At 35.7% G+C, this 27,728-nt stretch overlaps 3 protein-coding genes across 7 annotated transcripts in view; 2 read left to right on the top strand and 1 right to left on the bottom strand.

Moving 5' to 3' along the window:
• LOC126753162 (RYamide receptor) overlaps positions 1–27,728 on the top strand; it is a 361,468-nt gene that overhangs the window by 103,476 nt on the left and 230,264 nt on the right. The window contains exon 1 of one of the 5 annotated variants that reach the window (XM_050464409.1): positions 6,572–6,690. The exons of the other annotated variants lie outside the window; for them this stretch is intronic. The gene's annotated coding sequence lies outside the window, so the exon portion shown is untranslated. Of the gene's footprint in view, positions 1–6,571; positions 6,691–27,728 lie in introns of those variants that run through there. 5 annotated transcript variants of the gene reach the window in all.
• LOC126753351 (phospholipase A1 VesT1.02-like) lies at positions 289–1,354 on the top strand. Its single transcript, XM_050464727.1, has 2 exons — positions 289–331; positions 399–1,354. The coding sequence occupies exons 1-2, from the start codon at positions 289–291 to the stop codon at positions 1,352–1,354; spliced, it is 999 nt and encodes a 332-aa protein (XP_050320684.1).
• On the bottom strand, positions 24,630–25,814 carry LOC126759448 (phospholipase A1-like). Its single transcript, XM_050474301.1, has 3 exons — positions 25,775–25,814; positions 25,425–25,701; positions 24,630–25,353 (listed from the first exon to the last, which is right to left on the bottom strand). Exons 1-3 carry the CDS (start codon positions 25,812–25,814, stop codon positions 24,630–24,632), a joined length of 1,041 nt encoding a protein of 346 aa, XP_050330258.1.

Raw genomic sequence — 27,728 nt, 5'->3', positions numbered from 1 at the left:
CCAAAATTTTTATTGCGTTGCTATTTTTCTCCGCGAATCAAAGAGCGCTTCTTATCTTTTTTTATATTTTGCCAAATATTCGCAATCAGCGCAGAATTATGAATGAAAAGCAGACAAAGTCGTAGGATACGTCAATCTTGGAGAGTGACATATTCTAGTACCTCGATTATTATACTGATATTCACTTGAAGACAAAACAAACAAGTTTAAGACAGTCCACGCAATATATAAACCCTTGCAGAATGCAAATCTTTGGTTTAGTTGTTTAATAGCAAAGACCTTGACAAGATGAAATTAGTGTTTTGTTTGCTCGGCTTATTCGTAGCTGTTGGTGAGTTTTTAAAAATTGCTGTCATGCAATTGTTATTTTCATAAAACGGAGTTTTTTTTTCCTTCAGCACTTGGTGGTAGCAGCAATTTCGATGAAACGAAAGGTTGGTTTGTGCCTCAAGCGGATGGCAGCTTTTCATGGATCTCGCAGTCAGAACACAAAGCGCGTTCACTGGTCACCGAACGCAGTTCGGTTACTGTAAAATTCTACCTTTACCATCGCTCGAACCGTGATGGTCGTGAAGTAGAACTCGATGATGCATCCTCACTCTCTGCTGCCGGTTTCAATAGAAATTGGCCTACTCGTATCACAATTCACGGCTGGAATAGCAACCTGAATGCCGGTGTTAATGTTAAAGTACGAAATGCGCTTTTGGAAACCGGTAATTACAATGTATTCGCTGTTGATTGGAGCGTTGACGCCCAGACGGCTAATTATGCCAGTGCACGTTATAAGGTTTCCAGTGTTGGTGCCGTAGTCGCTAATTTTGTTGACTTTCTGAGTGAACACGGCATGTCGTTCGATTCACTTGGCTTGGTTGGTCACAGTCTGGGCGCACATGTTGCCGGTTTCACTGGCAAGAAGGTGAGCCGCGGTAAAGTTCACACCATTGAAGGTCTCGATCCTGCGCTGCCTTTGTTTAACTACGATGAATGTTCGTCGCGCCTTTGCAGCAGTGACGCCAACTATGTTGAGTCGATTCAAACTGACGGCGGTAAATTGGGCTTTTTACGTCCCATCGGTAAGGCGGCCTTCTATCCAAATGGCGGTAAGAGTCAACCGGGCTGCGGGGTCGACTTAACTGGCAGTTGCGCTCACGAACGTGCTGTAATCTACTACGCTGAGGCTATTATTCAGAACAACTTCCCAAGTATGAAGTGCGGTGATTACGAAGATGCTGTAGATAAGAGCTGTGGTAACACTTATAGTGCAGTCCGTATGGGTGCGGAGTCGAACTTTGGCATAAGTGGCACATACTATGTACCGGTCAAGAGCTCCGAACCTTACGGTTATGGCTCATAAGAAATCGCGTTTATGAATAAAGAAATATAATGATGATTGTAATATATTATTATATGGAATGAGAAGGAATGGCAATAGTAGATGAGTATTAAGGAAGGATAGCTGGTTTTGAACTAATACTAATTAATAATACTAAGTAATAAGCTTGCCCTAACTTAGATTAAATTCAGACAGTATATCCCAAACCAATCTAAAAATTGCAGATGTGAATGCTACGACACCAGAAAAGTGATGCACGTAAAGAATGACTAGTCTTTATTACCGGGGCATTTATATTCTAGACCGCTAATCCTTTGGGGGCTGTGTTAGTTAGGCAGGCCTTTTTATGGAATAGACAAACTCATGTATTAAGCAAAAATAAAGATTTAAACAAGAAAAACGTTAACTTCGGCTGCACCGAAGCTAATATACCCTTCACAGGTGCATTTCTTTTAGTAACTATGTGTCCAGTTTGTATGGAAGCTATATGCTATAATAATTCGATCTGAACAATTTTTTCGGAGATTACATTGCCGCCTTAGAAAATAATCTATAACAAATTTCGTGAAGATACATTGTGAAATGTGAAAGTTTTCCATACAAGAACTTGATGCCGATCGTTCAGTTTGTATGGCAGCTATATGTTATGGTGGTCCGATATCGGCATTTCCGACAAATGAGCAGCTTCTTGAAGAGAAAATGACGTTTGCAAAATTTTAAAACGATATCTTAAAAACTGAGGGACTAGTTCGTATATATACAGACGGACAGACAGACGGACAGACAGACGGACATACAGACAGACGGACATGGCTAAATCGACTCAGCTCAACATACTGATCATTTATGTACATATGTTCTTTATAGGGTCTCCGACGCTTCCTTCTGGGTGTTACAAACTTCGTGGCAAACTTAATATACCCTGTTCAGGGTATAATATTTTTTTAATTAAAATATTACATCTATAAATTTTTTACTGTATAGCTAATTTTATTTAATTTATATATTTAATTATTTTCAAAATAATGGACCGTAAAAGACCTTCATGCTCAACTCGCATATGGGACACCTAATTAGAAAATTATTCATTGCGGCCAGGAGGGTTGAAGACGGGACTGCCTCAATTATCAATTGAATGGACTGCTTAGCCCAGTCAGATTTCTGAGTGTTTTTGACACCTCTTGACATAATCCCACAAAAAAGGGTTTGACAGGTGTCAGGTGACCTTGGGGCCAGTGGAAAGTGGTGTTTCTTGATAGTATTTTTTCAAATTTTCGTTGGAACGCCGCAATAACCGGTCTGGCTATGTAATTGCACATATCATCATTGCTGGAATCAAATGCTGTTGAAAGGGATACGTCTTCGGCGCAGTTATTGGTGAAAAAACTCCATTAATATCTATAAATAACGGTGCCTATAGACAGATATTTTTATATCGTCTTTCACTGCTAAGAATGATTCGACAAACGCCTTGATGAAGTTTTTGTCTGCTTCGAATATTTCAATCATTTTTTGGGACGACTTCAGGTAAATAATCAAATCTGTTGGGTTTTACCTGGTTTTATTTGAATTTTGTATAGATGCAAGCTTAAGTCATCATGAAATATCCAATGCAATGACCGTGTGCTAACTTCAAGTCGATAAGTTGCGTGTCGAAACTCTTGAATTTGCCTGAATTGACGAAGCAAAAGCCGCGATTGTTTCTTGAACACCAACATACGGAACTCGATGTACGGTCTTCTTGCGGTACTTCCAGATTCTACAAACATGTTTACCAACCTCATAATGGTCTTTCTATTCAGGGGAGGGCCGCCAAAATCCTGTCTGAAATCGCTTTGGACGGAAATGACGGACTGCAAAACTTGGTACCGCTGCACTGTCTAAACCCTATTTTTGGTATCCTAAGCATCGACGCTCTATAAATTGTCTGAATTGTTTCACGAAAATTTTATTCTTTCTGCGTCATATCATTCGTCAATTTCACATCACATAACATGTTTGTAAGTATTTCCAAAATTGTATATCGATATAAATATATATCCCTACCCGTATACTGTAAACCACCCACTATACTTATATACATATATAAGTATATCACATTCAATCTGCATCCGCCTTAATTTTTTTACGATTACACAGACGGATAAGTGAAATTTCATAAAGCGTTGAGCATTAATACTTTGTCGATGACACTCGCCACGAATAAAAATTTACATATTTGCCTTCAGCGGCAAATGATTGCCGCATCACGCTGGTGAAACTTTCAGCACACACACAAATTTTCATGGATATAGACATAAGTATGTATGTGAATATACGTAGGAAATATCCGTTATACCAGCTAAGTGTGCGTTCGTCTGAAAAACGATTACGGGCTTTAATAAATTACTCATACGAAATAATTAGCCGAGTGGTGTTTATGCCTAGGTGTAAGGATGAATGTGAAAAACCATATGCATGTATGCAAGTATATAGGGTCTGCCAGCAAGAACGACTTGATATTAAAATAAAATTTGTGTGTTTTAAATTTCATTAAATTGGGTTCTGTTTGCTATAAGACTCCCACAGCTCCGTTTGCATATCTCCAACTGTTTACGCAAATTTTAGATAAGCCTGCGTGGGCTTGTCTTCGAGCTCCTTGAGCGTTACTAGTTGATTGGCATTAACCTTTGGTTTAACTTAGCCCCAGAGAAAACAATCTAGAAGCTTTAAATCTCATGATCTTGGCGGCCATTTTAGTGTGCCATTTTTCGAAATTAATGAGCCGCCAAACTTCGCATGCAATGCCTCCATGTTTTGTTGGAAATAGAGATCATTTGCGTCGATATCAACAAATTCCTGATAAACAAAGTAGGTCAACATCGTTTTATAACATTCGATATTGATGGTAACGACATTTTCTGCCTCATTACGAAAGGACTACTCAAGGCCAGATGATGCCGCAATACCAATACCACACCAATCAAACAATTTTTAGGAATTCAATCGCGTTTCCTGAACCATGTGAGGATTTGACTTACTCTGATAGCTACAATTATGTTTCTTGGCGAAGCCATTAAGTCAGAAATGGACCGCATCTGAGAAGAAGATGTTTTGTGCTAAGAGTTCTTGCAGTAGCCACCAGAGAACATGAATTTGCGTAATAATCTTAGACTATTTCCAAGCGACGTGACATGTTGAAATGGCAAACCTTACTAAACACACTGACAAATGACAATTTGACACAAATCCGTAAACAAACATGGCCGCCACGTGCTGTCAAAATTACATCATCCCTATTGGTAGATGCAATATGTGTATGTGCACACACTAAAGGTGCTATTGCCTTTTAACGCCGTAACGACTTACCTGTTACATATTCAATGCGTATTGGGATTATGATTGATTTCATTCCACGAAGCAGCCACCAGGCTGTGCGCAAAGTTGCAGCTCAATTAATTGATTTCTGTACAGCTTGTTTGCGCTCATGATAAAAGGACAACATAAACAAGTGAACACAAGTGGAAAATGAGTTTTCACTTCTGCAGCCAAAGCGAAAGTACCGACTTTATAGCTATATATAGATATATGATGCATTGAGTGTGTTTTTAGTATGTTAACGATTATGAAATAGCGCTTTAATCTGCGTTTGATAGAGATGCTCGTAAAGGCAATTGTGTTTATGATGCAGGCAGTGTGTTAACTGAAAATCTTAATGTTGAATTTCTCCCGATTTAATGCAGACTTGCAAAAGCAGTTTGTTGCATTAATAATTTTCTGGTATCATTAGCTGGGACAAAGTTTAAAGAGAAAGCAACCTTTGGTAGTAAGAATCGGCAGTATATGCGGGGGACGCCACTACACTAAAGAATTTTCTACGCATTGCGATGAAGACGATATTGGTGCTGTGAAGTAAAGTATCGAAGAAGATTCGAACGAGTCAAACGACATCGCGCGCAACAATTGGAGCAGTATCTAATTTATGGAAGATTTTGTGGAAGGTTTCTGGTTTGCAGGCTTACAAAATCTAGCTCGTGCAAGATTTGAAGTTGAACGACCATCAAGCGCTTCGCACGTTCGGTGAACGAGCCCAAAACAAAATGGCTACCTATTCCGAGTTTCACAACAAAATTAGTTTAGCGATGAAGCTCACTTTTTGTTGAGTAGGTACGTTAATATTCCAAATTGTCGCATTTGAAGTCATCATAATCCATAAGTTATTGCTGTGGGCGTCTCACGTTCTCAAAATTAATCTACGCAGATAAGTTCGAAGAGACTGACGTCTTGAAAGAGAATACTTGGCACCTAATTGCTAACATATGGCTCCAATTGCTAAAAGAAATGGTCGAAAATTGGGCTGCAATTCATTCGATTGACGGTCACTTGCCCGAAATCACATGATGACAAATCCAAACTTTCATATTAAAGCTAAATTTTTGCCGTTAAATTATATGCGTGTTATTACTTTTTGCACACCTTAAAAAACAGTATTCGGAATGTGATTTGGTAAGAAAAATTGAGGAAATCAATTTATTTCCTTTCCTACCTCAATTCGATGTCGTCGTTATCATGCCTTAGTGTGAAGTGGGCTGTTCAGAGGTTGTTGAGGTTGTTGTCAAGATTTAATGCCTCCCTTTCCAGTAAAATATCGTTGGTTACTTCAGTTTGCGATCTTTAATAAAACTAATTATTGGCATACTTTTGTGGGGAATAGAAATTTTGTTTATAATTTTGTAAATAGGTTTGAGCAGCAGCTTGATTTAAATTTCAAACCAAATACCATATGATGGCATATAGAATTTGTATACAGATATACTTATAGAAATAGATATAACTACTTGTATGTATATGTAAATGCGTTTTATTTCAATTAAGCATGTTATTTGAGAAGGGGTGTGTCTTTTGATGTTTGAGACAGGGTTTCCACATCAGAGCTAAAGCTGATTTGGTAGGAATATATATATACATCCACATACAAACTTACAAAAGTCATCAGTGAAAGGGTTAACGATGCTATTTTAACGCCAAAGATTCTGGGCCTGGCTTTGGCATGTGCAAAAAAAGTAAACAAGTAAAATTATATTCAAGTATATACATATAGTATAACCTCGTATCAAATAGCGTCTGCAAAGTCAAATTACATTAATATCAAATAAATAAATATACATATTTTAACCAAAATTACATAGTATTCCATACATATCTAGTATATGCACATCCCTAAAATGTTAACCAATTTCAGAATCAATTGTAAACCTACCTTCAACATGCGCGTGTGTGAGTGGATAAACAAACATATCATATAAACACACTTAAGTAAACTATTAGTTTATTACTATTTGCCGACTGGTAGCGTTGCGCATTTTGAGCATATAAAGGTAAATATACATACATATGTTATATGCATGTGTAATTAAATATTTATTTTGGTTTTTGAGGGGGCAATGTGCTACCCTGAATGTGGGTTCTTCTCCGCCAGGGCTATGAAATGGTGAATTTATTTATTTTACTATTCTCTAGTGGATTGAGTGCCTTATGCTTCTATGTTTGAATTGAAATTTTAGGAATATGTTCTTCTTTATTTCGCTCAAACTGCATACGTTAGATACCCTAAAATTAAATCTATTAACCACAAACGAATTAGAACTTTAGAACCAGTACGAACCAGAAGTCCAAAAAAAATCGGCTAAACTTTCATTTTTCTAAAAACCTATAATCTTTTTACTTCTTTATGTTATACGTGAAGTCAGGGGTCGAATCGTTACATCCGTGAACGTATCACTCGTCACGTAAAAGTCTGTATTTCGTGTTATGACATACGTGATCGTAACGCTTCTATCGTAATCTGGCATGATGACAAACGTGAACGAGTATATAAACGTATCCGTTCGTTCGAATCGTCATTCGAACGCAAATTACCAATCGTAATAGACAAATTTATAGAAATGTGAGCAAATTTTTTTAAATTTTATGTTTTTATAATTTTTAGTAATGAAGAACACAAATAAGAAAAAAATTAAAAATTAAAAAAAAAAATATTTATATGAACAAAATTTTTGTATTTTAGTTGACATTAAAAATAAAATTATTTACAAGGTAAAGGACATATACATATTTGAATTAAATTTATTAAAGTATACATTATTTGGTCTCTTATCGTTTGGTCGATTGCGGTTCGCTACCCCGGTGCCCATTTCTTGTGTGTGATAAGAATCGCAATTTTGAGGGTCGTAACTTATTCTAAATTTTATGCAGATTTTATGTAATGCCTCACAAACGTTAGTAAATGTTCCACTTTTGTGGGGTGATGCCTTTCTCTCTTGCCATATCCAAAAATTCTCCACCGTCTTTTTAAGATTAATGCTTTGTTCAACAATTCAAATGCATAATTTTTGTTACTACGATCTCTTAACAATAATCTATCAAATAAAAACAAAGTTGGATAAAAGTTTTGAAAATTTCTAAAAGTTTTGAGGTTCCACATCTAAAAATAATTTGAATTTTTTTTTTTATTACGATCCGTTTGCTATCGTATGTCATCATGCCAACATACGATCTAGATATCCGTGCACGGATAAAAACGATTCGACAAGGTTTTGAAAGTTTTCGATTCACCAAATGTTTAGTTACACTTGTTATTTGAAAAAACGGCAGTAACTCAAATGGCACCTAGCCCGCAATAGTAAAAATCGTCTGAAATTTGTAAAAAGGAACTATATATCATTAACGCTTACTTTAATTTAACAAGCGGAGATCTTACGGAAAGAAGCTGTATATAGTTACCTTTTGTACACTGAACAGATTTTATTGAGATTGTCACGAAGTTTGTAGCAACTACCAGAAAAAGATATATATGTACATATCTAGATATATAAAAGAAAGTCGTATTAGTTACACTTGATAAAAAAGTCTTTTATAATTTGAGATATACAGAAACATTTTCGAAGCATTTCACAGAACAGTGCAATATTTAAGCGGAAACGTTGAAGTACATGCGTACAATTTCAAACTCATCCTTCCTCAAAAATAAAGCAGTTGCTAAATGTTGGGAATAGTAAATACGTAGTGCTATGGAGTATGATCTATATATGTGACCTGGTCTACGAAAAGGGAGCTAACGTGCGAAAACTAGTTTTCTGGGAAAAGCTGTTAAAAATAATCGTCAGTTTCTCGTTATCTCATTAATTGTTCTCCTTTTTTTTTGACACCTAAGACCCCTTTCCGTAGACCAGGTCACATATAATACATATCTTACTATTAAAGAGCACTCAAACACTCCACTGCCTGCATTGTCCACGGTGTTTATTTCTAATCTTTTCAACTTAGCAAATCTCTTTTCAACAGTGGATTTCCCTGGTGCAAAGCACAAATTCAACAGTATTTTTACCCCAAAAAGCAATGCTTTATTATCACGCGAAATGCTTTTGGATCCAGTTTTGGTGAACAAACAGAAGTTACTTCACCTAAAATGCAATATCTCTGGTTTCTCAGTTGCCAAATTTGTTTAGGCTTCTTTTAAAGGTAGGAGCTGAATAGAAATCATATAGATAGTATTAGTAGTACCATCTATATAACAGCCACATTATATGTACATATATATATATGTATATATACGTATATATGAAGATGTTCAGCTGGACGAGCTGAATTGATTTAGCCACTTGTTTGTCAACCCGTCTGTATTTACGTGAACCAGTCCATCAGTTTTCAGATATCAATCTAAAATTTTACACACGTTCTTTTCTCCCCTAAAAAGCTGCCTCTTTGTTAGTATCGCCGATATCAGACGACTATAGCGTACATCTACCTTATAAACTGAACGATGAAATCAAGTTTGTCTTTGACGAAATATGGGACGGATTATTGCGTAAGGCAACGGTATGACCTTCTAGGAAATTTTTTAGATCGGAACACTATAGCATATAGCTGCTATAATAATTGACCGATAAAATCAAGTTCTTGTATAGATTCTTTTGTATGTATGAAGGGTTTTACAGCTTCGGTGCAAGCGAAGTTAACGTTTCTTTGTTATTTTGTACGAAACAATTACAATTTGTATTTTGACCCAACTTTTATAAATTCAATGCTTCTCGAAACAGGCCGATTTTAGTCAGGAAATTACAGTACTAATATTTTCTGTGCAATCTTGTTTTCACTTTAGGTATATATGTATATACCTCTCGATATTTACGTACGTGTATGTATTTCAGCCTCTTCGACCATCTGTTTGTAGTTATAGTTGATACTGTTTATTTATTCATTTCAATTAGATTAATGGGAAATAGAAAGTTTTAAATCCGAGCAATAAAACAAGTGTAAATGTTATCCCCAATACGTTACTAATACTTTATTGACAACAACGAAAAAAGTTCATGTTTCGACAAAAAAACATATGTGTGCTATTATTTATTGTGAATGTTCTATATGCATGTACTTAAGTATATACTGTTTTCAGACGATGTCGTGATTTTATGTGTACAGTGAGGTGCCGAAGGAAACGCGCCCCATGTGCGGTTTTATGAACTTTCTTTTCATCAAAGAAAGGACTCTAAAAAGATTCAAAAAAAGTTATATAATTTAAATATATATGAAAGATATAGAGGTTATATAATCATTTTACTTATACGATAAATCAGAACACTTATTTTTTTATCAATTTGTTGAAAGATCGGAAATTCATCAGGTAAGAAAAAGTCGCCAAAAGTTGATGAATAAAACTGACGGGTAATTTGGCTTATGGTATTCGGAAAATAATTTGAAAGCGAGAATAGCAGACTAATTTCTTAATTCATACTTGTATAATATTTTTACGTTAAAAAAACCGACACTCGTGACTTAAGAAATAGAAAATAGTTAAGAATGAATAAATTAATATGAAAGTTTTACCTAAAGGTTGGAGCTTATATGTAGAATGTAGTGGAAGAAAAATTATTGCATCTTCAATCTGCCTGGTAAGATCCAGCAACAGAATATTCCTTGTGTGGTTATGGTGTCCATATACAATGAGAAGAAGGCACTCTTCCTTTTTGTTTTTTCCCTTACGGATGTATAGCATGCCGAGTCCCTAAGATCATTCTTCAAAATATTTGGTGTTTGATTTTTCCGTCGAAGGATGAAAAGCCGTGTTACAAAGTTTCCAATGATCCTTGCTCTGTAGATATTATTAAATCAACCTGACGTCTTCCTTTGCATGACAAAACAATGGAAAATCATCCACGTTTCAAACTGAAGCAGTGGAAACTTTTGTTTTTCCTACTCTTGCTCAAATATACCGAAAGACACGTTCACATTTCTGCTGGAGCTCGAAAACTAAGCCAAATTTTTTTTTGTTTCTGAGTAAGAATCTATGACGCCTATCCTTCCCAATACATTGCCTGATTATAGAAAACTTATTTGGCACCTGATTTACCCGCTTTTTCGCTTTATGGGAAAAAGTATTTGATAATTTAAATCATACTAATATTATAAATGCGAATGTAAGTTTGTTTGTTACGCTTTCACGCAAAAACTACTTAACCGATCATCATGAAACTTTGTACGTACACTCTTGAAGGTATTACAAGTAATATAGTGTTTTTTATATTAAAAAAAAAAAATTTACGAAAGATAAATAAATTGTTTGTCAAAAACTCGTCAAATTTAGCTACTTCAACGCCATCTAGCATTGCAGTAATGAAGTTTCAACCCACTGTATTACCGGCGGTGACGACAATATATAATACAATTGAATATAGTTTCAACTGTTTCTAATTTTTTTATATTTATTGTTATGTTCTTCTGTCGTTACATGCAGTATAAAACTATTCAAATTTTTGAGGTAATCCGTAATTTTTGTGGTAAGCTGTTACTTTATTATTTTAGATCTTATTCGCTGAAGTTAATTCTTACTCTGCTTTTCTTTGAAAATGCCTCGGAAGCGGAAAACTGGTCTAACCAAATCATACTCATACTAATATTTTAAAACGAAAATGAAGTTTCAACAATGAACCCATTAAGACCGTCCCACTAAATGCATTAAGTCATCACGCTTATGATCGACAGTTGAAAAACTCCGCCTGAAAACGAATATGAGAGTGCATCTTCATAATGACGTGGATTCAGGACTTTACGCAGAAATGTTGTTGAAAATTGGTGATGGTTGTTTAGATGTTGACGTTGAAGGCTATATATTACTGTCAAGAGAGTTTTGTAATTTAGTAGAAAGTGATGTGGATCTCATTGCTAATGTTTTTCCGGAATTGCAACAAAATTTGTGTAGTGATCAGTGGTTGTGTGCAAGAGCAATATTAGCACCAAGAAATGAAATTGTTAATAGGATCAACACTGACATTTTAAACGAGGTTCAAGGAGAAATGAAGGAATATTTGTCAATGTTTACAATTATAGATACGGAACTCATATCCTGTGGGGTTTTTAAATTCACTTGAACTATCGGGTGTACCGTCACATAAACTTCAATCGAAACTAAATGTACCAGTAATGCTTATGCGGAATCAAGATGCTCCTCGGCTATGAAACAAAGCTTCGGATAACAAAATTGGGACAGAACATACTTGGTGCTATTATTTTAACAGGTGTCAGTAAGGGAAATAGTGTTATAATACCTCGGATACCAATTATTCCCATTGACCTTCCATTCCAATTTAAAATGGTTCAGTTTCCTGTCAAGCTTAGCTTTGCTTTCACTATAAACAAGGCATAAGGACAAACATTACAGGTAGCAGGAGTGCATTTAGAAAACCCATGCTTCTCTCATGGTCAACTTTATGTAGCCTGTTCACGTGTATCTAATGCCCAGAATTTACACATATTTGCACCCGACGGGAAAACTTATAACATTGTCTACAAAAATATCCTAGATTAATACTTTGTATTTTATTTTTTTAAATTGTTATAGTTCAGAATTATTTATTTTTGTTGTTGCATTTCAATACGCATATTGTAAGGTGCTGAAACTTCATTGTCTGCAGTAATTTTTAAAAATTGTTGATCTCAGCCAAGCAATAAAATTTAGTTATCATTTTGTCTCATTTCTATTATTATACTCTTACCCTTTATCTCTCATACTTATATAATGGCTCCACTGCGGGCGAAGCTAGTAAATAATAAAAATATGGGCTGCTATCTGAATTTTCCATTTTTACAAAAAAATCAATTTCAATAAAACTAATATGGGTACCTCAGATGACTGAAAACAACATGCCTGCACTTCACAAAATATTTCCACCAACTCCCGAACAGCGCACAGCACCCGATTTTACTCTAATAATCAGGATTTAGAGACAAACAAATAGTTTCTGAAGAATTAGTTTGTTTCGACATAAAACTATAAATCAGTCAATTACTTCAATAACGGATATCAGCTTTTAACAAAATATCGACCAACTCGTAAAGTGTCAAACGTGTCTGATTTAGTAAAATAGAAAAGCTTCTTGATAGGACGACTTTTTAATCAAACAACACCCTCCATTTATTAATTCTTTCTGGCCAATAGCGCTGCCATAAATTGTAAAGTTAATGCCATTTGGATAGCCACACATCGGCAGCCATATAAACAACAATCTAAGTACAGCTATGTACAAATACGTATACATATGTATAGTACTATATATCTAAATATTAAGTGTAGAAATGCATAAATATAAGTATTTTGTTTAATTAGCAAGCCAATATGTTCTTTGTCCATTGTTAAAAGCAAAGTGCTTAAACACACACATATGCATGTATGTTATGCAAGGCTCATATTAATTTTATACATGTGATACTCAAATGTAGGCAGAGATATGGGTTTCCATATGTCATATATAAATATACATTATTTGCGCACACTAAAAAGCACGAACAAAATTGTGGTTTTAAAATTTGCAAATAAATTAGTTTCAGACATTGGATATATAAATGCGGTTTCTTGTAGTTTTCATAGAGCTCTAGAAAATAACTTGCAAAAGCACTTACTTGCAGAGGCGAGAGCTATAAATACGACGGCAATCATCAGCTCTATTATAACAATATTGAGATTTTACTAATGTAAATACATCAATAAAATTAATAAATCACTGGCCTCGGCAGTTTTACAGTCATAATATTTGTCATGTAGAAAATAAATTTTGTTAGAAAATTTACTCAGTTTTATTGAAAAGAAAATGTTTTTGTAAGTAGTGGGATATCAGCAAAATATATTCTTAATAGAACTCACATTAGGAGAACAAGCTGGCCATTCCAAAATGTGGATATTTTTACGCTGAAGATATATTTTCGTTGACCTACTCGTATGTAATTTTGCGTTGTCTTGTTGAAAAGAGAAAGAATTTTGCGGATGTAGGGTAACAGATTTGCTCCTAATACTTCCTCGTACTCGGAACTATTCATTCGCGAAGAAGGGCATGCCAACTGCACTGTTCCAGAATTTGAAAATGCGCGTCATACCATAAGTTGGCCTTCACTGAAAATGCGCCTTGAAAAATATCACCCCTCTTTTCGTAAATCTCTCCAGTGTCCAAAAAAGCCATCTGGACCATCAAGGTTGAATTTTTTCTCATCGGAAAAAATCACCTAGGACCAATAGTAAAGTGTTTTTTAAGCGTATTCTCTACTTTCTCGTATTATTCAAAATTTTATTTTCCTTAATCTTACCTGATGCCAGTTTTTATTCATGCAATTTCGGGAAAAACTGGGACAAGAGACTCAATGGTGTGGTTTCAAGATAGCGCCGCTCGTACAATGTTAGGATTTCGTTTCACCGCACGCCGAATTGTTGAATCAGATGCAGAACATTTGGTTCTCTCTTTTCACTTTTCGTATTGGCGTCGTTTTATTTGAAAACTGTCGCCAAATTTCTCTTTTCTGTCGAGTATTAATAATTGGGGATGGCTGGTAAGAGAGGTTTAAGAGGATTATTGTCAATTTAATATGATTTCTGAGCTGAAAACAGCTACTGGGCTTTATTAGCCCCAGAAATGTTTTCTTGTTACATCAATTCAATGCCAAATCGAATATTCGCATTTATCAATAATAATGGAAACATAATAAATTACAAGGAAAAAAGATCAGTTTGTTTCTTTTCTTTTTTTAGGGGTGGTAGCTGTCTTTATACTTGTAGCAATGAAACACCGATTTCAGAGCATTTCGCTTACTATTAAAAAAAAACAATTTTTATAGAGTTACCATAGAGCTTTAAAATAACATTATTCGTTTTTGGAATGGGAACACATTTTTTTCAGTATTTCACAGATATATAATATCTTTATAGCCATGAAACAATGTGTATATTTGACATATGGCCAGATCTCATGTGAGATAATTAAAATCAGAATGGTTGTGTGCGGTTCTGAAAGTAATTCTTTTTTGAAAAATATGTGTAATCTAGGTTTCATATATTTTCGTCACAGATTGAAAATGACAATACCAAGGGCTCTCTAGGTTCACAAATAATCTGAAATTGACGATATTCACTGGGTACATTTATATATTACTTTTAATTTAGTTTTTTTTAATACTTAAAAGGGTTGAGTTATTTCTTTCCGGAATATATGCTTGTTTCCTCTTATTATTCTTTTAAACAGCGGTAAGAATATATTTCTTATACTCTTTTTTCACAGCTCAAATTATAGCAAATTTCGATTGGGGTTAGATTTTCGGAAATAAATTTTTCTTTCGTTAGTATGTCTTTCATTAAAAAACAAATATGTCTAACCATAGATGAACTAAAGTAATTTTCTCTTAAAGGAATTAGGCCAGTCCGGATTTTTTTTAAAATCGGTTATTTTATGACTTAAAGTGCACATTAGTGTCTTAGAAAATTAAATCAACTGGAAGAATAGAGAGAAAAAATATTTCTCTATCGAATACATTCTAGTTTTGAGCTTTCGGGTCCGTCAGCTTAAGGACATGGAGCATAAATCAATTCATATATTTACAATTTGAGTTGCAGTTTCAGAATACGTAAATATTTTCGTTTCAATCGGGGTTTTATTAAAAAAAATCGTTTAACGTTTTTTGGTAAAATTTTGAACATTTTCTTTACAAGTCTGATCTTTAGAGAAAAATATAATAAGAAAAGCAAAAATTATACGTAATTTGTAATTGAGTTATTTACTAAAGGCAATTCCGCAGATTTGCCCAAAGGTGGCAATTTTCTATCAAAATATCAAAACTGTTTTTTCTAAATTAGAATCTTCTTCTTCTTAATTACACCGCTTACGCGATTATAGCCGAGTTAACAACAGCGTGCCAGTCGTTTCTTCTTTTCGCTACGTGACGCCAATTGGATATTCCAAGCGTAGCTAGGTCCTTCTCCACTTGGTCCTTCCAACGGAGTGGAGGTTTTCCTCTTCCTCTGCTTCCACCGGCGGGTACTGCGTCGAATACTTTCAGAGCTGGAGTGTTTTCGTCCATCCGGACAACATGACCTAGCCAGCTTAGCCGCTGTCTTTTAATTAGCTGAACTATGTCGATGTCGTCGTCGACTCATCCGTTGTTGACATCGTCCAAGACTCTGCACCATATAGCAGGACCATAGAGAGGACTTTGCTTCTCAATTGCCTACTCAGAAGTAGCACCTGTTGGCAAGAGTTATCCTGCGTTGGGGCTGAGCTGGTTCCAAGATAAACGAAATTATCTACAACTTCAAAGTTATGACAGTCAACATACGTGAGTGCCAAGTCGCGAGCGTGACGACTTTTTTTGATGTTTAAATTAGAATACGTTTTAAATAAATCTTGAAGAAAGAAACTCAATTTCATTTTTCTTAGTATAAGAATACACTACTAGACAATTTTGAAGGGCTAGCTAAAAGCCTTGTATCTTTTATGTTTATTAGAATGTACGTATATAACTATTGTTTTCTACTGCAATTTGCATGACGTCAAAGCAAATATTTGATGACTTTTTGTTAGCAACAGAAATTCTTATAGAAATCTCGCATTCTTCGATTTTGATTCGTAAGAAATATACTTATTTTAGTTTCCTTACTTTACTCAATCTCATAGAGAGACGTGAATCAAAATTTCCGCTAAATATTACATTGGATCACGTATAGGTGTATAGTACAGAATATAAATTATTCTTTCAAGCGATTAATTTATTGAAAAATTTCCTGAATTTTCCCTTAGTCTAATACTCAGGATTTAGATAAAGTTCATACAGAAATTTTCTTACAATATTTGGTGAGTTTAACTTCCATCCCTTCACTGCTATAAGCATACTCAGTTTTTAAAATAAGACCGAAAAGCAGTACATAATCAACAACAGAAACAGAAATGGTAAATAATCTGTTGCTGTTTAATTCTGTGGTCAAACGCGCTCTATTATGAAGTATTAATTTCTGTTTTACAATTTTTAAAAGCCGTAAAACGACTGTTATAAGTAAACATTTTCTGAGGGCTTGGCTTACCAATTTTTGAAATGAAACATAAAGTCCTCTCAGCATCAACATTTGTTTATATTAGTTTAAATAAAATTTATTGATTATGTTAGTATACTAGTAATATATTTATATTTCGCTGAAATTGGTGACCATAAACTTAATGACATCTAAAAAATCGTGTTACTTTATTAGGCGACCGCCTTTTTGTGATTTTATTCACAAAGTTTGCTAGTTAGTTGCTAAAAACAGAACATTAACTTAATTATTTTGGAACTGCGGCTGTGGGTGTGTAACACTCACCGCGGTTTTTAGCGTGAACTTAATATAATGCCGTCAGAGCAAGAAGCTTAAATAGTCGCCACGTACAAAATTCAATTTTCGTTTGTCCATTAACATTTTAGTATTAGCCAAGGACAGCCACCGCTAATGCGTGCGCCATGGCGTATACGTGACTTAATCAATGCAAATTGGGAGTTGTGTTATCTCGATAGGTACCAAATATATGGACAAACGACAAGTTTCCATTAAATTATATTTCAATATTTATTGCACATTATTTAGTTGGCATGTTTTCGACATTGAGACTTACTTTGAGCTGGGCGCGTTCGAAGTAAAAACCAAAGAATACACATTTACCCTAAACATTAACCTAGTATAATTATATAATTTTTAGTGTTTTATTATTCCGCTTGTAACACCGTTAAAGTGATTTCATGAAATGCTTAAAGGAAATATATTGAAAACAAAACTAAAATGTAAATATAGGCAGGTCAGTTGGTGCTCTGTATATAGCAAGTTTTGTTCTACAGGAGTGAGCACTATTCAATATTGTTGTGCTAACTGCTATCGATTACGCAGCTAATTAAGATGTTTCAAAATTCGAAAGGGAACAAACAATAAATAATATGTTATCCCAGAATAGAACAGACTATAATAGAATAGGGAAGGAGCAAACATTACATCATTATTTGCTTGCTTGCACGTGTTTGCCCTTTGTATAGGTGAATCGTTTACCAAACGCTTGGAGTTATACTACATATATAATATTTATGAGTATATATAATATTTATGGTGTTATTCATTTACTGAATTTTTGCGAGTTACAGATTGATGATTAGTGGTCGATAACATGCTGGCAAAAAGCAAGGTCGAAGTTGTTTAATACAGTATACATGGATATATTTTAAGAGAGTTGTGCATTTATTTTATCTTTACGAGTATATGGTATTTTACTTACACTCTCGTAACACATGTGTGAAAAAGTATCCGGAAATTGTAAATAAACTATTTATCAATATTCATTTTGTGACCTTCAAATTAACACCCACAAGAAGATGTAATACGCTTTGCCAACGATTTTTTCAGTCCTCGAAACATTCTTTATAAGCACTTTTTGGGATGGCCTTCAGCCCTTCAGCGAATCTTGTTCTATCTCTTCGATCGACGGAAAACGGGTTCCACGTATCATTCATTTTGGGGAATATGAAAAAATCACACGGAGTAAAATCTGGTGAACACGTTGGTTTATCAATAATATTCATTGCGGATTTGGCTTTAAATTCGGTCACAATCGTGGCTCGGTCCAAAAAAATTCATATACATATTCATACCCAAAATATTCACCAAAGTCATTCGAACGGACTCGCAAGAAACGTCGACCTCTCTTGCCATCACTCTAACTGATTGCTGATTTTCAAGTACCATATCCTTCACATTTTTAAATTTTCAACATTTGAAGGAGTTGAAAGTCGTCCAGAACGAGGCATGTCCTCAACGATCTTTCGACTGTCCTTGAAGACTTTGTACCACTCGTAGACTTGTGTTTTTGATAAAACCTAATCACCGTACGCCTTTTCCGAAATTCGCAATGCTTCCGCAAAAGAAATTTGCCAAGAAATATAAAATTGGAGACAAATTCTTTGATCGCTATTTTATCCAATATACAAATAGCAACACGCTATTGAGGGGTACCAACTTAAACAGCTGATGTAGGCGCTCATATTTTGAAAGAAAATTGCTGCATTGGAAGCGATGATAATTCCCAAACCATTGTTGAGACACCGTTACATCGTTAAAAATTAATTTTTTGGTGTTTTGAAGAGAGAATCAGTGGTCCATATTTCTTCAAAAGCTGAAGCTGGTCATAATGTTACAGTCAATGGGGAACGTTTTAGAACTATTATTAATGACTTTGTAATGTTTAGATTGGAGGATGTTGATGTGGACGATCTTTGGTTCCAACAAAATAGGGCTTGGCACACAGCCAAAGAAGCAATTAGTTTATTCAAGGAAACTTTGAGTGAGCCCCTTTTCTCGCGTTGTTTGCCTGTGGTGGGGCCTTTCAGATAGTGCTATACACCGCTGGGCAACTTTCTGTGGCGTTATGTGAACTCGCTTGTTACGCAGATAAGCCCGAGACGACTGGCGCCTTGGAAGAGAATATTTAGCGCGTTATTGCGAATATACGACCCCAAGTTTTAGCCAGGCAGCCGCGGTGATCACTTTCTCCAAATCATTTCTAAGATATAATGGCAAGCTCTTATTTTTATACTTTTTCAACCTGTTGCTACAGAGTATATTAGGTTTTTTCACCTAATGGTTGTAAGTATCACCTAATACTAAGCGAGATAGATATAGGGTTATATATATATGTATATATATATAAACGATAATGATGACGAGAAAAATTTAAATTTGGTTGACTGTCCGGCCTTCCATCCAGCAGTCCGTCCGTAGAAGCTGTTACTACATTAAAAACTGATTATGGGTGTGGCAGCCCCCTACTTTTTGGAGAAATCACATTTCTTGGGATCAGACCGACTAATTTCGACTAAATTTAGTATGTAGCATTCTTCTCATTTGTCTATGTGACGGTGCGAAAATGTGCAAAATTGTACTACAGCCACGCCTGCTTTTCAGAAAGTACAATTTTAAACTCCATTTGATTCTTTCACTTTCACGAGATAAAATTTAGCACTAATAATTCCTTTCAAGTACGCCACCATGTGACCAAAAATTGACCAAGTCCATCCAAAACTGTTTAAGCTCGTAGGTACCGAATATGTGAACCCCAGTAACTATAATTCGCTTTTCACCGAAAATATCGGTTAAGGTATGAGATATGCTGTTGAAATTCCGACAGAATTCTTTCCTGACAATAGTATCGCCTAGACCCCTTATAACTAATTTCTTTTTAGTATTTCTTTTCAGTGAGTATTGTTTTGCGATTAGGAAAATGACACTGAGACCGAATTAAAACTAGCCAAATATCGCAATATCAGAAATAGCCATACCCTGAACAGGGTATATTAGATTTGACATGCGAATAAATACCTTAGTTTGCGAGATATCGACCTCAAATTTTTCATTCTTTTCTCACCAAGAAGCTGCTCGCCGAGAGGGAACGCCGATGCCGGATAATTAAAGCATATAACTGTCTTTAATGGGGGTAGACATAAATCCTTGTATGGAAAACTCTTTTATTTGAAAAGGTGTCGTCACAAAATTAAATAGAATATATTGCCGAATATATTGCTCAGATCGGTTTGGTTGTCTTTCGATCTCTTCTAAAAATTATGAGTTATAGCTTATCGATTTCATAATAAGAGAGCTTTTACATATTATATAAGTTTGCAAGCACGTAGTTTCATAAACGAATTTAGTATTTTTTTCTAATTCTCTCTTTCAACTTTAATTTTTTCAACATCAATTCTGATTTTCTGCTTAAAGAGCTTAAATTTCCAAAATGTTAAAAAATGTTTAAGAGGCACTTCAAGTCTTGATACTTTGGTTCCCCTTAAGGATGCAACTTGCAAAAGAATTCGCAATAACTACAATATATGTATATATATGTGAAAGATACAACACGAAGCAATCGAAAAACAAAATTGGCGACCGGTTATGCTTTACATCCACTTTTTACGGAAGGAATTTAAATAATTTTACTTTCAACCGAATTCGCTTTGACGTCAACAAAGATGAGGATACCTGAGTTTATTTTTCTTTCGTTGCTATTTTTCTAGGCTCACACATCCGTTCAGCTTTTCCACGGACGGCAATGCACCAGCCAAGCTGATTTTACTTTAATGGCTTGGTACTTTTTGGCAAGCTTTCGCTCCTTGTTTAGATACCCACAGGAAGTATGCGCTGTAGAGATAAAATTAGAATAAAATTTAATTTGGTTAGGACACAGGCGCTTTATTGACGTCGGGTTACCTCAAGGCGTTTGCTTTACAAGTACAATTTAATGCCGCAGAAATACAAAATGTTAGGAGGCAGCATCTTGCTTTTGGTGATTTCGAGAATTCGACATCACCGCTACAGCATTGAGGCGTAATAATTTATTAAATTGAATTACAGGAAGTTAAAAAAAAACAGTTTTAAATATTAAATATTTAAATACTAACAGGAGTTTTACGGTCTGCTTCATCTTATGCATGGCAGGGTTGGTAATCCGAGCGTAGGATAAAAAATGAGGAAGAATAATACTTTTCGTGACGTTTGCGTGCTGTCGCATAATTTTTCTTTAGTCTTTAAGTTTTCTTCTGTTCAAGCGCTTAACCTTTCGTCGCTTTTCGTTCAATAAGCTTGCCATCATTTATCTCCTCAAGTCGTCCAGTTCACCTTTGCGTCGGGTTTTATGATCTTTCATTCCATCTTACTTACGCAGCTCATTTCTACAAACATTGGTGCGTGTCACCAAAAGTGCCAAGCAGGAGAGAATGAAGAAGAATACAAATAACAAAAAATGCTCGATAAGCAAAACTGCTGAGCATTTTGAGTCGACTGCATATCTTTTTTATAGCACGCATTCGTATATATGCTTGGCGCCTGAAAGTATGCTAAGATTCTTTACAGCTTTTATCGCCACTTCAAATAATTTTTAACTCACCGCCAGTAGCTACATATGGACTAACAGAAATTTTTAAAGCAAAATCCGTTTACGATTTAACTGCCGTTACTAAAGCAAATTACAAATAATTTAATTTATTTTCCTCAAGTGATTTTTTTTTCTACACACTTCCGGACGCTTGCAATGAAGGTAATGGCCAGAATGTTCCAAAAATTATTTTTTTATTGCGCTCCTTATATTACTTTAATTCAAGACTTTATTTTCTGGTAGTTGTTTCAAATGCATACTCATTTCTTTCTTCTACCCCATTTGTCGTTATTCGGTGGGGGTGGGGGTGGGGATTATTCAAACAAATTCTCACAATAAATAACAAACAAGCCAAGCAATAGATATTATATAATGAAATAGTGTGGAAGATGTGCAAATGAATGTCTCCCAAAGCCGATAGAGACTAGCCAAAAGTAAGTAGCAGTTGTGTTTTGTCATTTGAAAACACGTTGAGCTTAAGTAAGCTTTTGTAGCGAGCAGCGCAAAGCTGATTCTCAGTTAACTTCTGGCATTGATTAAATATTCTTTGTTGAGCTTAACATATAACTGTTATTATGCATCTCAGGTATTGATATATATGGACGGTAAACAGAGACTTGCGCACCTTCCATTTTATTCCAAAGAAGGGTGGAAGAAAATATTGGGTAGTCGAAAAAGTCTTTTCGTATTTCTAACCAAATTTTAACTCATTTTTTTTATATTTATAAAAATTAATAAATAAACAAATATGTACCATTTTAATCGACCACTTTTTGCCACTTTTCCTCTAGAGACATTATTCCATCAGTGCAAATCGAAATTACGAAATTAGAAGCGAGCGCACCATTACTGTGCTAGACGAACTGGTACAGCATCGTCTCAGTAAACTACACAAGTTTCAGTGGTGGCTTGCGTGGCATTCTTCCCTTTTTTATACTAACATTTCAAAATATACAAGGTGCGTTCCAAAGTAAACAGGACTTAAAAAAAAAAACAGAACAAATGGTTTTTTCGGCAAAATCAATTTATTTTATTCAAAATAGTATCCTTCTGCTTCAATACAGCTTTTTGCACGGTCCAAAATCATGTCGAACGAGTGTTTAAGCTCGTTGGCCGGTATGGTCACCAGTATGTCGGTTCAAGCCCTTTGAAAGGCCACTAAGTCTGCATAACGCTTTCCTTTCATGGGCAAATGCATTTTTCCGAAAACGAAGAAGTCGCACGGTGCCATATCAGGTGAATACGGGGAGTGGTTAATGGTTAAAATGTGATTTTTGGTCAAATAATCGTCCTTTGAATGTTGGATTCTGAGCAATTTTTGTTCGTCAGTCAATTTGCGCGGAACAAACCGTGCACACACCTTTCGTAAGCCCAAATGTTCGGTCAAAATGCGATAAATCGATGTTTTGGAGATGTTAAATTCCATTTCCATGAATTTCAATGATGATTTCGGCTGATTTTTGATGAATTCACGCACATTTTCGATGGAATATCCGGTGATCACGGATTTTGATTGGCCTACATGTTCATCGTCATTTATGTCCTCACGACCACTTTGAAAACGTTGAAACCACTCCTGCACTCTGCTACGGGATAGGCAATCATCGCCATAAACTTGTTTCATCAATTGAAACGTTTCGGTAAAAGTTTTACCAATTTCAAAACTAAATTTAATATTGGCTCCTTGTTCAAAGCTCATTTTCGCACCGGTAACACAAACATATTGACACTTAAAACGCAATAACTTCACTTCCAATCAATGAAATATCATGAAATTGGACAATCGATAAAGATAGCAGATTCTAACGCACCAGTCGACATACATATAGATGGCGCCAGCAGGGGGCGCTAGAAGTTTACTTTGAAACGCTCCTTGTAGCGAAATTCTTCTTTATTTTCACTCATTTTTGAACAGCTGTAACTTTCTTTCAACTTCTTCGAATTTTTTAACAATGTGATTGGTAGTACTGGAGATATACGACTGCAACAACATCTATTGACAAAATACGAAAAGGATTTTTCGCCTACCCAATAATAACTTAATTAGTCCCTACCAGAAGACTTAGTTTATTTGCAATATAATATTATCTCTTCCAAAATTAAATAAATAAAGAATATTTTGAGATATCAAAATAAATATTGTATGCCTATCAGATCATGATATTATTCAGAAAATTTGGTGCCGACTAAGTCACGGACATTCTAATGTTCGGTAAATGGTAACTATTGGAAAGTATGAACCGTTTTTCATAATTCCATAGCGAATGCTATTCATTTAATAACCGTCCTTCCTCCTTTACTGGCGTATATACCGCTTTTCTTTTCCATACGGGAATGATAAATAGATACTTATATAGAGTTTGGTCTTTATTCACAATTGCAATTCACTCAGTCCAAAGTAGCAGTTGTTGGCAAGAGTTATTCGGCGTTTAATTTTGAGGCTGACATTGTTGTTGCTATTAATACTGATAAACGAAATTATCTACGACTTCGAAGTTATGACTGTTAACAGTGATAACAAGATAACAAGACTCATTTCCTTCTTTCCAACCTGGAGAAACTTTATGATTAGCGTTTTCTGGGGTTCACGCAGACATTGCCTATATGTAGAATGTGAAAACGGCCACACGAGTCTATTATGCCGAATTATTGTCCTTATACTGCCAAATCCACCATATATTTGATTTGATTCCGTTCCCATGTCTAAATTGCAGCTATCAAAGCATCCAATTATAAACTATTCCACAAAAAGTATTAATTGTCACCGCAACAAGTCAATCAAGGGACTTGTGACTTGGCTTTAGGAATTTTAGAGACAATGAAGTGATGATTTGACAAACACTACTTATTCCAGAAATGCCATTTAATAAAACATAACAACCCTCAGTGAATATAGACAGATAGTCTTGGGCCGATGCATAAAATTGTTTATAACAAGAACTTGTTCAGTAAACCATAGAGGAAACAGAATGTAATGATCAGTTATCGTAAATAAACAAAACCTACAATGATTTTTTTATATCGAAAACTTATTTAGTTTTTTACTGTATACAGCCATAATAGAAATAATTTCCTTAATCAGATCCGTAGCCATAGGGAGCAGTGCTGCGTACGGGTACATAGAAATCTCCAGCCACCATATAAGCGTTCGTAACAGCACCCATTTTCACACTACTGTATGACGCACCACAACTCTTACTTACGGCCTCTTGATAGTCACCACAACGCATGCTTGGGAAATTATCGGCTTTCACAGCTTCGGCGTAATAGACGCAAGAGCGAGCATGGCTGCAGGCACCAGTCAAATCCAGACCACAACCGGGTTGCTTTTTGCCACCATTCGGGTAGAAGGCACCTTTACCAATTGGTTTCAGGAATCCCAGTTGTCCACCATCAGTCTGGATGGATTCAACGTATGTAGCATCATCGCTGTTGAGACGTTTGTTGGGCTTATTGTAGCTGTAGAGTGGCAGCGCGGGGTCCAACCCAACAATGGCATGCAATTTACCAGAAGCAACATTTTTGCCTGTAAATCCAGCAGCTTGAGCACCCAAACTGTGACCTATCACCTCGGTATCAGTCAGGGAGAGACCGTGATTCTCCACCAAAGACTCAATCATGTCGGCGATCTTTTTGCCCACTTTGGGTACAGCCACAACACTGGATATATAGTCGATGGAACGAGCGCGTGCCCAATCCACCACAATGATGTTGTAGTCACCATTACTCAACCAAGCATCGCGAATATTCTTGTTCATATCGGCTTTGTAACTCTGAAGCCAACCATGAATTAAAAATCTGTTGAAGTTTAGAGAGGAACGTCAGTTATAAGTATACTTATAAGAAAAACTGCGATCAAATATACTTACTTAGTGGGATTGCTGGCATTGAAGTTCGAGTTCAAAACAGTTTCAGCGGTGACTGTAATTTTCTGTGCAGTAGTTGGATTTTTTTGCGTATACAGATAATAGTTGACGGGCACTAAATTGAGACGGCCTTCTAATGTGTCCTGTTTCTCACGCTCCGCAATTGCATTCTCGCCCTCTTCAATGGTCATCCAGACGAATGATTCATCCACTTGTGGGATATACCAGCCATTCTCGCCATTCTCGCGACCCTCTTCCACAGGAAAAGCCGAAATAGCGGCTGCGAAATAAAGACAGACCGATGAATTATATTTAAAATAAACTCAGCTTTTTCGATGTTGATAAATAACCACCTGCTAATAAAACAATTGCCAAAATATGCAAGGCCTTCATTTCTCCAGATGTGTCAACGAATAATTGAACACAATAGATGTGCGAGTCTTTATATAGTCAGCATTATCTACTGAGAGATGGCAGATACTTTGTCTTAAAACAATCGCAATTTAATTATTTCACGCGGCGAACACACGCCAGAGATAAATGATCACGGTTTCAATTATAGATTTGCGACATGTGACCAATGCGAAGTGTGCCATGAACTGCCGAAGATGGCACGGTTTGCCACCAACGAACCAGCTGATAATTTAAGTCGCAAAAAATAATATTGTTGGCAATTGTATGCTTAATAATTTCATTACATCTTGATAGTAGAATATTTCGATTAATTGTTTAGCAGAAATACCATATCAATTATTTTCTGTCCACGTTTATGCAAAAGGGCATTTATTTGTTTGTGTGGGATTTTTTTTGTTTTGAATCGATATTGCAAGCACGCACAGTAAGTGTGTACTTGTTTGCTAATAGTTAAAAAATGCAATAGAGGTTTAGATTATTAGAGGTTTAGGTAATTTCTAATGATGATGCCGACGAGATTAAAATTGATATTGCAACCGGATGGGCCTTTAATAATTTGAATATTAAAAAGAGAAAAGTTGAAATTGAAAAAAATAAATAAATCGAACCATAAAGAAATTTAAGTTTTTACAAGATAATCTTGTATTTTTCTGTTACAGAAAGTTCTTAGTACATAAGAGCGAATTAGGAAAGAGTACATTCATTCTCTTAATAATAACGCCAGAAAGGTCAAATCTAACAGTGAAGAGCATAAAGCGAGCTCTATGTTAGAGTTAATTAAAAAGTTGGACAAAGAGCTTGACAGCAATCTTTTTTAGGCAGAACTTTATATTTGTGAAACTACTTCCCCAATTTCAATTTTGTTTTTTTAGAGAGTTATATACAGTTAGAATTTTCAAAAAATCGATTTTTTATTTTATTTCTTTAATGCATGTTGTTGGTAGTAACACCATTTATAACTGAAGAACGGCTAAGCCGATTTGGCTGAAAATTGGTGGGGAGGTAGCTTAGAACCAGGGTAAGGACATAGGAGATCTTTTATCTCTTTACGTCAAAATTTAATACAACTCATAAATACAAAATTTATGTTTCAAATAATAATTATTTGTTCAAAATTCATGTTTGTAGGAATCATTTGAATGATTCTTCTGCAAAAATAATACAGTTGCTAAGTATTTGTTGAGTTAACAACAGCGCGCCAGTCGTTTCTTCTTTTCGCTGCGTGGCGCCAATTGGATATTCCAAGCGAAGCCAGGTCCTTCTCCACTTGGTCCTTCCAACGGAGTGGAGGTCTTCCTCTTCTTCTGCTTCCCCCGGCGGGTACTGCGTCGAATACTTTCAGAGCTGGAGTGTTTTCATCCATCCGGACAACATGACCTAGCCAGCGTAGCCGCTGTCTTTTAATTCGCTGAACTATGTCAATGTCGTCGTATATCTCGTACAGCTCATCGTTCCATCGAATGCGGTATTCGCCGTGGCTAACGCGCAAAGGACCATAAATCTTTCGCAGAACTTTTCTCTCGAAAACTCGTAACGTCGACTCATCGGTTGCTGTCATCGCCCAAGCCTCTGCACCATATAGCAGGACGGGAATTATGAGCGACTTGTAGAGTTTAGCTTTTGTTCGTCGAGAGAGGTCTTTACTTTTCAATTGCCTACTCAGTCCGAAGTAGCACCTGTTGGCAAGAGCAATCCTGCGTTGGATTTCCAGGCTGACATTATTAGTGGTGTTAATGCTGGTTCCTAAATAGACGAAATTATCTACAACTTCAAAGTAATGACTGTCAACAGTGACGTGAGAGCCAAGTCGCGAGTGCGACGACTGTTTGTTTGATGACAGAAGATATTTCGTTTTGCCCTCGTTCACTACCGGACCCATTTTCTGTGCTTCCT

The sequence above is a fragment of the Bactrocera neohumeralis genome, chromosome 2 (genome assembly GCF_024586455.1).
Source record: "Bactrocera neohumeralis isolate Rockhampton chromosome 2, APGP_CSIRO_Bneo_wtdbg2-racon-allhic-juicebox.fasta_v2, whole genome shotgun sequence".
NCBI classification, from domain to species: Eukaryota; Metazoa; Arthropoda; class Insecta; order Diptera; family Tephritidae; genus Bactrocera; species Bactrocera neohumeralis.
This window is presented reverse-complemented; position numbering and strand designations above follow the sequence as displayed.